Below are 14,064 nucleotides of genomic sequence, written 5' to 3' on the forward strand. Positions count from 1 at the left end.
CTCCAAAATAGATGACGACAACTCACACACCTGCATTTTGAGCTGTGCTTCTTTGTGTGCTTAGGCTTTTGCCTCGCAGCACCTGATGGATGCGTTCGTTACACATACGTTCAGAAGCCGGCACCCGCTTTGTAACGGACACATTAATTGGTTTAACTGCAGTAATGTAACAGTCTATGGTTAAGATAAACATCGTCACTATTTTTAGTTAATTAATAAATATTGAGATAAATTGTAGATAGGACATTTGTACCTTTTTTTAAAAAACATTTTTTTGTTTTTTGTTTTGTTTTTTTGTCCCTCTGGGCCCCATCCCGCCAATCGGGCCCTAGGCACGTGCCTAGTTTGCCTTTGCGTTAATCCGGCTCTGTGTGGAGGGAGGGATTTCAGTGAACAAGGAATATGCGTCAATGGATTCGTGTGCTCACCATGCACCATTCATTTCCTGATGTGTTTTGTCCATAGAAATGTTTTCTATGGAAGCAGCTTCAACTGGAGCTTAGATACACCCCCCAGTGGGACTAATAATGCTTGGATGATGAGTATAGTAGCAAGATGTCTAAATTATGCAGGTGGAGTTGGGGAGGTGGAGGGACACCAGAACAGCTGATGCCAGAGCGAGGTGAATATTAGATGGGTTCACTCCTCCCGAAATTACCTTGTGAACTTCACTAATTGTTTATTTTCATTATCGATATCAGCAATTAGTTCTCGCAGCCCTAGTTAATTTAAGTTTGTTTTGATCATCAGAAACAATTTAAGTAAATGAAACATCATGATACTGAAGAACAAAGATATTGCCGTTTATTCTTGATTCTTTCTTCATTCGTCATGCTGACACTCACCAGATTTACGTTGTTTCAGGTCAACAATAAAAAAAGACTAATTAAACATTAAAGGGTCATGAAACCCTAAACCCCAATTTTTCTGAGATTTTAACAGAGGTAGGTGTGTTGAACACCATAGAAGACAATGTTATAATCTGTAAAATTTAATAATAGGATATAAATGGTTAAATTTGAGTTTTTATCGGCTATTTTCGTCTTCCGGGTTTGAAATCTTCATCGAGTCCACGTCACAGGATGTGACGTTTTTCTGTACGGATCGTCCAGTGATGACTCATCGTTCTCTCATAATTATTAATGAGGCTGAGCCTTCATATCCAATGAGAAGACACTTCACTGAATTAATCATGATACCACGTGGATCTTTCCAAAGACAGACATGTCAAACTGTGATATCGCGTAGTAGATGAGAGAGGCAATGATGGGACGCGCGTTTGTTTTCATGGTGCAAAAGTTCCGGTGCATCTTTCCCCGCGATGCTGCCAGGGCTGGACTCTGACTGCGGGCGGTTGGTTGGCCATCAACCATGGGCACATCTAAACTATGTGTGTGTAGCAACCATTCAACTGGAGAATGGTGGACTTCAGCCTTGTACACCAATGCAGGTTTCGTCTTGCTAGTGATGCGGTCCCGAGGACTTTTCTATCGCTTCAGAGGTGTGTGTGTGTGTGTGTGTTTGTGTCTAAATGTAACCCTGACCGTTTTTTCTTGCCTTTTGTTAAATAATCACTCGTTATTAAAATGTAGATATTTCGATAATACATCAACGCATGCTTAGTTTGTGCAAATTTATGTCACATTCATTGTCCATCTTTAGTGGGTTTAGGGGGCGTGTAGTCTAGGCTATTTACGGAACGTTTTTTTTTTTTTTTAAGCGGAAAATTTATTATTTTCAAATATATGCATTTATAGTGTTAGTGTATATAAACAAATATATATTTTATAATGGCCGACATGCATGTACATGTATATGTTTTAAATAGAATGATTACTGTAGTAGGCTAATATGTGTAGCAGGGCATTCAGTTACTTTTTAAGGACAAAAATAAGGTGTCAGTGTATTTCATTAGACTTTAACTTTGCCAGCTATAAAAAATCTAGCATTTCCTCACGTTTTACCACTGACAGTGACGGTCGATATGCATTGGCCACTGGCTTTGACCACACCAACTCCCCCTCCCTTCTTCTCACAGCCACCACGCCCATTTAAGTTGCATTTTTCAAAAAGATTATGAGCTAGACTTGAGCTGAAAGAGGGGGGTTTCATGACCCTTTAAATTATTTTGACATAGAACTTTTTTAAAACAGTGTAATGCAACAACTCATGCATAAACATGCATAAAAACACCTTTTACAAACTATTGCAAATGTGTTATTAAGGGTAATCAATCAAATGCAATCAACAAATCATCTAATATAAATATTAAGTATCTGTATAATATGTGGGTTTTAATACATTTTTAGGGCTCTTTTTGTTTTTTTGCATGGATTGCTCAGCTAAACAGGCAAATAAGAGACTATCAACTACTAATATTTTATTATTATTATACAAAAGTCTCATTAAAACGTCTACAAATGTTTAAAACGGATCAGAGATCAGGCAAAACCCATAGACACTTGTTCAATGGTTCACTGCATGATGGGTTCACAGAGATCATTGACATTTCTAAACGCTTATGAGGCAAAGAAGCCTCATTTACTGAAATCATGTGACTTTCGCAGTTTGATACACGCTCTGAAACAACACAAATCTGAACATGATTTGAAACAAAGATTCATAAAGGTGTCTGAGCTTCGTGAAGCAGTGTTTCGAGATCTCCCATCACTACTTCAACTACATGAGTAAGACATGATTAGCAAGTTGTTTGCATAAAATAGTCCATTGAAACTCACTTGATTTAATGTTTCTTTTAGACCTGATGGACGTGAACAAGAAAGGAAAAGCAGAAGGCAATAAATCTGTCTCCTGCCCTCATTGTAAGAAACGCTTCACATGAAAATCAAGTCTGAAGATTCACATGAGAGTTCACACTGGGAAGAAGTGAAATGCAAGAAGTCTTTCACTACAGAAGATGAACTGAAAGAGCACCAGCAAATTCACACTGGAAAAATCGGATTATTTTTGTACTCATTCTTCATTGTTTTTCATCAGAACATCTAATTTCTCTTCCACTTCTACTCTTGGAAATGCAATATATACTCTCATGTATCTTTGAAACTGGACTCTTCTCTTCTTCTCTTGAGATGCTTTGGCTCTTGTAAGTCAGTAAAGAGAGAGATCTGTCTCCTTCTTCACTTTTACTTAATGTTTGTATTTTCTTCAGATGATGATTCATTAAACTCTTTACTCAATTTATCAACATCTCATTGTTATTGTCCATTTACTTATTTTTTGCTGATTCTGCTTGAATCAGGAATAATTTTAGTTCTGAAAGTCATTAAGTATCCTGATATTATTGCTTTTTAAACTTTCCATGTTTTAAATTTCTCAATAGAGCTTTTAAATGCCTAACTAAATTATATTACCCACAAATAACTGACATTGAATGAGACTGCGGTCTGTCTACATTACTAATAGTTTCACCCTTGATATCCAGTATCATATATACATTTCAAAGAGTTTGTTCTAGTCAGTTTGATGTTTCATTCACACCATGAGGCTTAATGAAGTCAGAACAATTACTATGAACTTTAAACAACACCAGCTCCAGCTTTGAGATGTAGGGCAGGCCAAGTGAAATTCCTAGTTTTAATATTACTTTATTTTTTTCCCCGTAACAAAACTTTATTTTATAACAAAAGTGGCAGGTCTTGATATTTGCAGGGCTAAACACAAATGAGTTTTTCTACAGGTTCATTCTGGTTCAGATGTTTACTTGCCCTGCAAAATATTTCACTGGACCAACCAAGTATTTTAATAAATATAAAGACCCAACATCCCCCAAAAAAATCCCAACATCTCTGCCACTTTCCATAATTTTCATCCAGATTTGGGCCTTAGCTTCTGCTTTACTAATTGAAATTGACATTTCAACAACTTCCCTTTTACTGGCTTGTTTTACCAAACCATCTACCATTTCATTTCCTTTGACGCCAACATGTGCTGGAACCCATGTAAACTTTACCCTCATCCCCATTGACAAACCCGTGTGTAACATTCTAGAACCTCATATACCATGTCCTGCCTTGATTGTGACTTGAATGATTGCAAACTCTTTAGAACTGCACTAGAGTCGGAGCAAATTACAACTTTATCTGCTCTAACTTCTTCTACCCACTGTAATGCCAACCAAATACCCAACATCTCCACTGTAAATATGGATAAATGATCAGACAGTCTCTTTTGCACCTTGATCCCCATCTTTGGTACTCCGAATGCAGTCTCAGTTTGTCCAGATTGAGGATCCTTAGATCCATCTGTGTACATATCCAGATATCCATACTCCCTATTCAGATGATTATAAAGTACTTCACATATATCCACTCCCCCTGTACTCTTTTCTTGATGCAGATCAGTATCTGCAGGTCCACACTGGGTTGTACTAGCAGCCACGGTGGTCTGACTGGCATCGGAACTGTTGAACTAAATTCCCTTCCCTCCAGCCCCATCTCTTTTCCTATAACATCAGCCACCCATCCAAAACTCTGACTTTTCATGCTCCCAGCATGCCTGAATTACTGCCTTTGAGGGGTGAGACCTATAATGCCCTTGTATATTTACTCAATAATTGACTGCTAGCTGTTCCCTCCTTAACTGCAGAGTCAAGGTGGTCTGACTGATCCCTCAGTGATTGCCTACTCGCCCCCCAGTCCACTCCTGCCAGACACCTCATTACATTTAATACCTTTTTACACTTTACTATAACTTTCTCTATGTGGCCTGCCCATGTTAACCTAGCATCAAAAGACTCTTGCCCATATAACTTAAGATTATTATCTTCCCCCACCTTTTTCCTATTCTCATCTGAATAGATCGTCCATACAGAAAATCCTTCACCCAGTTAAAGGCCCTACCTCCTACTCCCAAAATATCTAATTAATCAACAACCCCTCTTTCCACATTACAGTATATTGTATGCCTTCTCAACATCTAAGAAGACTGCCACCACTGTTTCCCTATTAACCTGGGATTTCCTTATTTCATCTTCCAGGCAAAGCACTGGATCCATTGTCCCTCTACCCTACCTGAATCCACATGAAATGATGAAATTCATTTCCTCTTCTCCAAAAAATAAACCAGTCTATCCGTAATCATATGTTCCATAATTTTACCTACATGAGAGGTTTATAGCTAGCAGGTTTTGTAGGATCCTTCCTGGTTTTCTCCTCACTGACCAGTACAGTGTAGTCCCATTCCCTCATCACACCCCCCATCTTCCTTATCACCCCCCCCCCCCCATACTTCTCCCACCAGTGTCATTCTGCCTATTGAGCTGCAGAACTGATGCCAATAATTCCTCTTAGCCCGGCGCATAGTCTTTCTTACTAATGCTTGAGCTGTTATACTGTAATAAATGCTCATAATTATGGGTTCGTCTCAATTGCCTGAAAGTCCTATTCCTACTTTCTACTACTTCTCTGCATTCCTCTGTCCACCATGGAACTGCTTTCCTTTTCCTTTTCCCAGAACTCTTGGGAATAGATTCATCTGCCACCCCTCTAACAATTTCCAGGAAACTACTATACTCTCTATACATATCCATACCTCTAACCTCGCCAGTTAACCTTTCCTCACATAACTCCTTGAATTTTGCCCAATTAGCCTGACCAAACACCCATCTCCCTACTCCCTCTTCAGAATGTTTTTCTTCCCGCATTCTAATTGAGCATAATATAGGAAAATGATCACTTCCTACTGTCGACCCCTCCCATATCTCCCTTTCACATAACCTTGCTATATCATTAGATGTAATAGTAAAGTCTAGTGCAGCCTCATTTCCTGAAACCATATCATTCCTTGTTCCTCTACCATCATTAAGACACACCAATCCTTTCAAATCCAACAACTCTATCACCCGACCATTTTGATGACCAACTTTTTCCCACCCCAAAGTGGACTGTGAGTGTTAAAATCCCCACACCACACTACCTTTCGTCTGTCCTGTCCCTCAGTATCTTCTATTTTGTCCAATTACAATTCCTTACATGGATTGTTAAAGTTAATTATAGCTACACTGTCCAGTCCTACCCACACTTCCACCACCATATATTCCAACTCCTTTCCCAATCCCAGGATCCTATATGGGAGTCCCCATTTAATAAATGTAGCACATCCTCCCCCACCTCCTTCATTTCTATCTCGATGAACAGACACATACCCTTGTATCACAAAATCTAGTTTTGGTCTAAGCCAGGTCTCCTGGATACAAATAACATCTGTCTTTTGTACCACTTCATCAATAAAGCTTTTAAACTGTTGTCCATTTGCTACCAAGCTTCGGGCATTCCATTGTATTAATAACACCATGGTTAATATCAACCAACCCATGTTTCCTGACTAGACTGATGTTTGAGGTCATCTCTCACTGTTTCCCATGTCAGCCCCATTACATCCAAATGTCGCTCTGCTGCCATAACTATCAACTGTATTCTCTCAGTCTTTGATTTTACATTTGCTGTACCATTAATCACACCAGTTATAAATGTCACTAGTTTCCTTACATTTACTTGCATCATATTCCCCTCATTCTGTTTTATTTGTTTATTTCTATACACTATCCACACTGTTGTCTGTTTCGGAGCATTGTAACTGCTTCTGCATATGACACCTTCTGCCATACTCTCACTTGTTGTGCATGTACCGCTTCCTTCATCACTGCACATCCTCCATTAGCCACAATATTAGCACCTACACGGTTACAACATTTAGGTGAGACACCTTTCCCACACTGACCATAACTATGATTTCCTCCACATCTGGCACACCTTCTTGTCTCCCTGCACATTACGGCTACATGTCCAAACCGCTGACAGTTATAGCATCTAAGTGGTTTTGGCACGTAAGGTCTTACAAAGTAACTCATATAACCAATTGTTACTTCCTTTGGGAGGGCCCTCTCCCTCAAACTGTAACAAAACTGACTGACTATCCTCCTTAATTCCTTCTCTTGTTGTTTGAAGTCTTTGTACACTCATCATTATCCCACCCCTTATATTAGCCTTCACCTCTTCCATCTCTACACACACTGGAATACCTGTAATTACCCCCTTACTACATTTCGTCTTTCCCTGATCAGATACAGCACTCTCCACCTGAAACTGCCCCATTCTTTCCAGCTTGAGTGCCCAATCCCTCTGATCCATGTCATTACAAGTAATCAATAAACTCTCATTTCTTAACACCCTTGCTGGCTGCAATTATATCACCAATCGCCTTTTTTTAAAGCTGATGTCAGTCTAACTGGATTTATACCTTCTACTCCACCCTACTCCCTAAACTTGATAACTACTTTATAATCTTTGTCATCTTGTTCCTCTAATGTACACATATCACTCTCCCCACCACTCAAATCCGAGTTACTATTTGTACCTAGTGTGCTAGACTTCCTTTTCTTCATAAAATTTTCATTTTTACTTCCTACCTTCTTCCTTCTTCCTTCCTTCTTCCTACCTTCTTTCCCCTTATCTCGTCCTCTTCCATGCCCTTCCTCCATCTCCAGTTCAGTCACAGTACAGCTGTGCCAACCTCCTGCTGTTGTTGTTGTTATGCAACATGTTTAAGAGCATGCTTGTTTTCCAACCATCCTTCCTAAACCTATATTAATATTTATATGGCTTTGAGGTTTTGAGGCAATTAAATTATGTATGTTAAGTGATTACATGAACTGATTTAAATGTTTGTATTTAATAACCTTTGAAACCATATGCTGAATATATTATCATGTTCGTTGATGTATTATTCTACATGATCAGTTAAATAGTCATTAAAATACAATACAGGATGTGCTCTATCAGCATAATTCTTCCTATTTTGTGCTTCATTTAAAAAAAAAAATCCTTTCACATTTAGTAACTGGACTGGAGTCACTTCAGTTCTAAAATAGTACTAATTGAATGCTAATTGGCTGCGGGGGTGTCCCGTTCGGCATTCGCATGACGTCACCGCTCGCTCGCAACGTTTCCCTCATTAAGCAGTTCACGGTATTTCTCATATTTACACAACCATCAAACACACTTTATACAGTTTGATTAAGCGACAGGCTCATTTCTGAATTGTTTTCATCGATCACAGCGATACTTGTGTGTCTTTTCTGGCGTCTTCCTACTGAAATAAACATTTAGTGCAGCAGCAGCGAGCATGAATAATTAATTGTTTACGTTTTTCCACGGTTGAAACACTGATTGAGCGATTCCATGTGACATGATACAGATTTCAATAAGTTGTACTCTATCTTCTAACACACTTTCAGATGCTCATTCGTGTTTTTTTTCGCGCTGTAACTGGTATTATTAAGGTAGAAGAGAAGATCATGTGCTGCTGCTTCTCTTGAGCTGAGCCAGAGCGATCTCACACCACAGCGACAAAACGGTATTGTTTGTTTTTTAATTTCTTAAGAAAATGAATTGTATGTAATTTGAAATCTGAGACTTTGTTTCATATCAATAGTAACAAAGCACAATTATTGCGATTTATTGGATGGGATGCGCGCTACAATGTTTTATTCATTCATCAACTGAAAACAGGATGACTAATCGATTCTTGGGATTTAAGAATCGATATCGGTTCGTAAAAATGAGAATCGGTTAAAATCAAGAAATCAATATTTTTTTACCCAGCCCTAGAGAATGTCTGTGGATTGTAAGTTATGCACTGAGGAAATTATTAGATTGCAATTCAGCTTAAAGATTATTAATAGAGGTATATTTGTTCCCACCAATCACTGCGCAAGTTAATGTTACGTATGATGACGAAAGCACATTAGTGCTAGCCCAACAAGAACCCATAGAGAATGCATTGCCGTGGCTGTAGATCAAAAAAATTATAATATTTTTAGGGAAGTCTATGGGAACACTGGGCGATTATCGGCCAGAGTGAAATCGCCCAAAAAGAGGCGGTACTCCACAGAACGTGACTGGACTATATCCAGAGGCAGAACAACAGTGACTGCTAGTGTAACTGTGGTTGAATGCGAATGTGATTGATAAAGTCCCTTTCACACTTTAATAGTGCCGACATTTGGCAGATTACATTTACTTATTAAACTTGATGTCTATTCTAACACTTTATATTGCCCCTGTTTCTGTAGACACAAATCTGTAACATGTTAATTATGGAATTACTTTGTTGCAATTAATAGTTTTTATAAAGTCAAACTATATTTACATTCACATATTATGGTGTTGTAGTTATTTGCCTGTAAGATAGGATAGGCCTATTTATTTAACCCTCTGATGGTCTTTATTTATGTCTACACTCTGGGTTTTGGGGTCTCTAGAGACCCCAGACAATAACATTTAATTTTGTAACAAGATAATAATTTTTTTTTTTTTACAAATGTAATTTTATTCTGTTTGTTAATGTTTTTACTCAACATTTGTGCAGTTTTTGGAGAATTTATGATATTTTTTAAATTTCTATAAATAAATAAATAAATAAATATTTAAATAGCCTTTTTACAAAAAAACAGCATTTTATGTAAAATTCACTTTATAAAAGACCCAGATTTCTAACTTTCATTCATGGGGATAACATGGATAATTTTAAATGGTTTAATGTAAAATTTTTGCCCATTTTTTGGAAAATGCAGTTTTAAAATAAAAAATAATCATTTTAACCACTAGATGGCTATAGAGCTCCAGTATATGCTATTTGCTATTAGACTACCTGAAAGATATCTTTTCACAAGTTGGATTCAGTTGGATTCATATCTAAATATTATAAAATCACAATTATAACAAAAATAAAATATTTTGTCAAAGTTTAGCATTTTTTGTACCAAAAAACCCCCCAGTTTTTCAATAATGTTACATTATGATTAGAATCAAACCTGAACAAAATGTTACAAAGAGAACTGTTGGAGTCTTAAGATTTTATCATTTATTTCAATCATTTATTTTTAATCTAATTCTAGATTCTAGACACACACAATTGTGTGTGTGTGTGTGTGTGTGTGTGTGTGTGTGTCTGAGAGAAGAGAGAGAGAGAGAGTGTGAGTACACATTGTCGATGTGCCAGTGTCACCACACCACTTTATATTTGTAGTGGTTCTGCATTTTGGATGATTTTATTTGACACATTATAGCCTTACAAATGTTCCTGTGTGTGTGTGTGTGTGTGTGTGTGTGTGTGTGTGTGTGTGTGTGTGTGTGTGTAAATTTTCAATGTGTCAGTATCACCAATTTATTTTCGTGGTGGTACTGCATTTTGGATGATTTTATTTGACAAATTATAGCCTTACAAATGTTCCTGTGTGTGTGTATGTGTGTGTGTGTGTGTGTGTGTGTGTGTGTACATTTTTCAATGTGTCAGTGTCACCAATTTAGTTTTGCGGTGGTACTGCATTTTGGATGATTTTATTTGACAAATTATAGCCTTACAAATGTTCCTGTGTGTGTGTGTGTGTGTGTGTGTGTGTGTGTGTGTGTGTGTGTGTGTGTGCACATTTTTCAATGTGTCAGTGTCACCAATTTAGTTTTGCGGTGGTACTGCATTTTGGATGATTTTATTTGACAAATTATAGCCTTACAAATGTTCCTGTGTGTGTGTGTGTGTGTGTGTGTGTGTGTGTGTGTGTGTGTGTGTGTGTGTGTGTGCACATTTTTCAATGTGTCAGTGTCACCAATTTATTTTTGTGGTGGTACTGCATTTTGGATGATTTTATTTGACAAATTATTGCATTACAAATGTTTGTGTGTGTGTGTGTGTGTGTGTGTGTGTGTGTGTGTGTGTGTGTGTGTGTGTGTGTGTGCGCATTTTTCAATGTGTCAGTGTCACAAATTTATTTTTGTGGTGGTACTGCATTTTGGATGATTTTATTTTACAAATGATAAGAGAACAGTTTTTATAGTCTCAAAAATGTATTCCTCTATATGTGTGTGTGTGTGTGTGTGTGTGTGTGTGCGCGCTTGTTGTGAGCAAAATAATTCAGCATTGTGGATGCTTTTTGAATTGGTGGAAGTGTGCCACTTTATTTCTGTCATTTCTGTCGATGTGTTCTGCGTTGTTTCTGATTTTGATGATGAATTTTGTCTATTTTGATTGCGGGGTCTCCAGAGACCCCGAGGACCTCGAGTGTCACAAATTTTGTCACGCTAACATAAAAACAGATATCATTCCGCTTTATTTATTTTTTTTGTAGATCTAGAAAGTGTTAAGAGCCGTAGAAGGTTTCATACCATTTGGACAAAGGGAACATTTTTTTTTAATTTGAGCAAAAGTCATTTGGGGTCCCAAAAGACCCCGCGGACCATCAGAGGGTTAATTATTTTGTTTTATTATTGATGATTTATCCATGTTATATTGTATATCAATAAAGCAGTTTTACAGGCTTTTAAATGAAAACTCTCTTTATTTCATGACAATAGTTCCTGTTTTCACCTCATTATTATGCTGATGTCTTCAGATCTCCTGTGAATTGACACTTAAAGCTCATTTCATTGGTGTCAGCAGACTGAGGGTATTTAGTGACAAATCTGTAGGTTTACTTCTGTTTATGCTTATAACTCTTTTTCTTATCATTATTTATATTTGGGAGAATTTACATCATTATATTCTGTTGTCCATGAGAAAAAAAAAAACCTCAGTAACTGATATTTTAGATTTTGCCAGATCAGCTCCTCCCACTGTAATTCATCATTAGTGAAGCTCCTCCCACAGCAGTCACATCATCAGTGAAGCTCCTCCCACTGTAATTCATCATCAGTGAAGCTCCTCCCACTGTAATTTGTCATCAGGGAAGCTCCTCCCACTGCAATTCACCCAATAAATACTGCAAATTCCCATCAGCTACAAGTGAAGACGAGCATCAGGAAGAGCTGAAATCTGCAAAGACTGAGTTTATTAAAGAGGACAGAGAGAACATGAGTGATCCAGAACCCTGCAGAATGAAACACACTGAAGATCCTGAAGAACAAAGAGGTTGGTGTTTATTCTTCATTCATTCATGATGCTGAAGAACATTCATGTTAGAAACATCCAAGCACTTCATCACTTTTAGATAAACAATTAAACTGTGAAATGGCTGCAAAAGTTTCTGTTTTCTTTTTTAATATACAAATGATCAGTAAAAGGTTTCATATTAATTGTCAACATCAGGTCAAATTCTATTTAAATATTTTAACTGTTTTATTTTACATTTATTTTATATATGGTTTACAATTTGTAACAATTTGTTTGACCAGAATTTGACCTGAATTTTGTGCATATTTTTACAAACATGTATAACAAATAATAATCATTCCAAAATGTAGAAATGTACAATCTACTGCAAACACTTGTGTTCTTTCTCGCAGTTCTTTTTCTTGTATCACACTTTCACATGTGTGTGAAGTCAATGGAAGTAGAAGTTTAGTGTGATAATAGCCTTTAATAATTAAAAAGATTTAGTCGTTTTTAACATAACTATATATAAATATAAAAGTTTGTGTCAAAATATGTCAGTATTGGGTATTTTAATGTTCATTTCATGTTAGATAATTGTGTCACTGATCAAATATATTAAATAGTTCTCACTGCAGAAACATGGGATTTGTGCCTATAATGTTTAAAAAACAATAACTAGAATATCAGTGTATCTCACTCATGGAAAGTTTCAGGGACGTTTAATTTATAAAACTGTTACATCTGGGATAATTTCTATCTCCATTCACTCCATATTTCTCTCTTTTAATTATTTTGATTAATTAGAAAATTAGTTTTTCTTTGATTTCAGACCCGATGGAAGACAACGAGGAGAGTGAAGAACTGAGTGAAGTGGAGGAGGAACATCATGTCAAACCTGGAGAAAAACCTTTGAGTCGATCGAAGACTAAAAATACATTTTTAAAGAAAAGAAGAGCCAAGAAATCTACAACCTGCACTCAGTGTGGAAAGAGTTTCACAACCAAACAAAGTCTTGAGCGTCACATGAGGATCCACACCGGAGAGAAGCCGTTCACATGTGATCAGTGTGGAAAGAGATTCTCAATCAAAAACTCTCTTGAGCGTCACATGAGAGTTCACACCGGAGAGAAGCCGTTCACATGTGATCAGTGTGGGAATAGTTTCAGCCGATCGACAAACCTTGAAAGTCACATGAGGATCCACACCGGAGAGAAGCCGTTCACATGTGATCAGTGTGAAAAGAGATTCTCAAACAAAAAATCTCTTAAGATTCACATGAGAGTTCACACCGGAGAAAAGCCATTCACATGCAATCAATGTGGGAATAGTTTCAGTCAATCAACACTCCTTGATGTTCACATGATGATCCACACCGGTGAGAAGCCGTTCCAATGCAATCAATGTGGGAAAAGTTTCAGTCGATCTTCAAACCTTAATGTTCACATGAGGATCCACTCCGGAGTGAAGCCATTCACATGTGATCAGTGTGGGAAAACATTTCTTTTGGCATCACACCTGAAGACACACCTGACAGTTCATACGAAGGAGAAGCCGCATTCATGTTCTGTGTGTGGAAAGAGTTTTTCACTGCGGCAACATTTACATGCACATCAGAAAATTCATACTGGTGTGAGAGAGTACATGTGCTTTGAGTGTGAGAAAACTTTTACTGCAGCGAACATTTTAAAACAGCACCAGAGAATTCACACTGGAGAAAAACCTTACAAGTGTTCACACTGTGACAAGAGATTCAATCAGTCAACAACTCTGAAAAGACATGAGAGGATCCACACTGGAGAGAAACCTTACAAGTGTTCACACTGTGACACAAGATTCAGTAATTTAACAACTCTCAAAATGCATGAGAGCATCCACACTGGAGAGAAGCCGCACATGTGTGATCAATGTGGAAAGAGTTTCTCTATTAAAACTCAACTGAAGCGACACATGAAGATCCATGCAGTGGAGAAACCACATCACCGCAGTCTGAGATCACGGTAAGTTGTTCATCTTTATGTGTTGAGAAACAAAAGCTGCTTTTCAACCTTCAGAAAATGTTTCAGTTGTGTTTCCACTTGAGCTGGTACGGCACGGCACAATTGCAAACCGTTCTTGGCCCTGAACTCTCAGCACACTTGGCTAATCGTGCCGAACCGTGATGGTGGTGTGTGTGTGTGT

At 37.6% G+C, this 14,064-nt stretch overlaps 1 protein-coding gene across 4 annotated transcripts in view; it reads left to right on the forward strand.

The window, feature by feature from the left end:
- The window catches only part of LOC311076416 (uncharacterized protein), an 88,519-nt gene that overhangs the window by 72,402 nt on the left and 2,053 nt on the right, over nt 1-14,064 (forward strand). The window contains exons 3-4 of one of the 4 annotated variants that reach the window (XR_014604662.1): nt 11,739-11,922; nt 12,699-13,883. Coding sequence is in view for 2 of the 4 variants with exons in the window: in XM_084104635.1 (XP_083960761.1) it covers nt 2,760-2,802 (43 nt within the window). In the remaining 2 variants the exon portion in view is untranslated. Of the gene's footprint in view, nt 1-2,759; nt 3,208-11,738; nt 11,923-12,698; nt 13,884-14,064 lie in introns of those variants that run through there. The other 3 variants (XR_014604663.1, XM_084104636.1, XM_084104635.1) reach the window with 3 other exon arrangements.

The sequence above is a fragment of the Abramis brama genome (assembly GCF_963993115.1).
Source record: "Abramis brama genome assembly, chromosome: 1".
Classification (NCBI taxonomy): Eukaryota; Metazoa; Chordata; class Actinopteri; order Cypriniformes; family Leuciscidae; genus Abramis; species Abramis brama.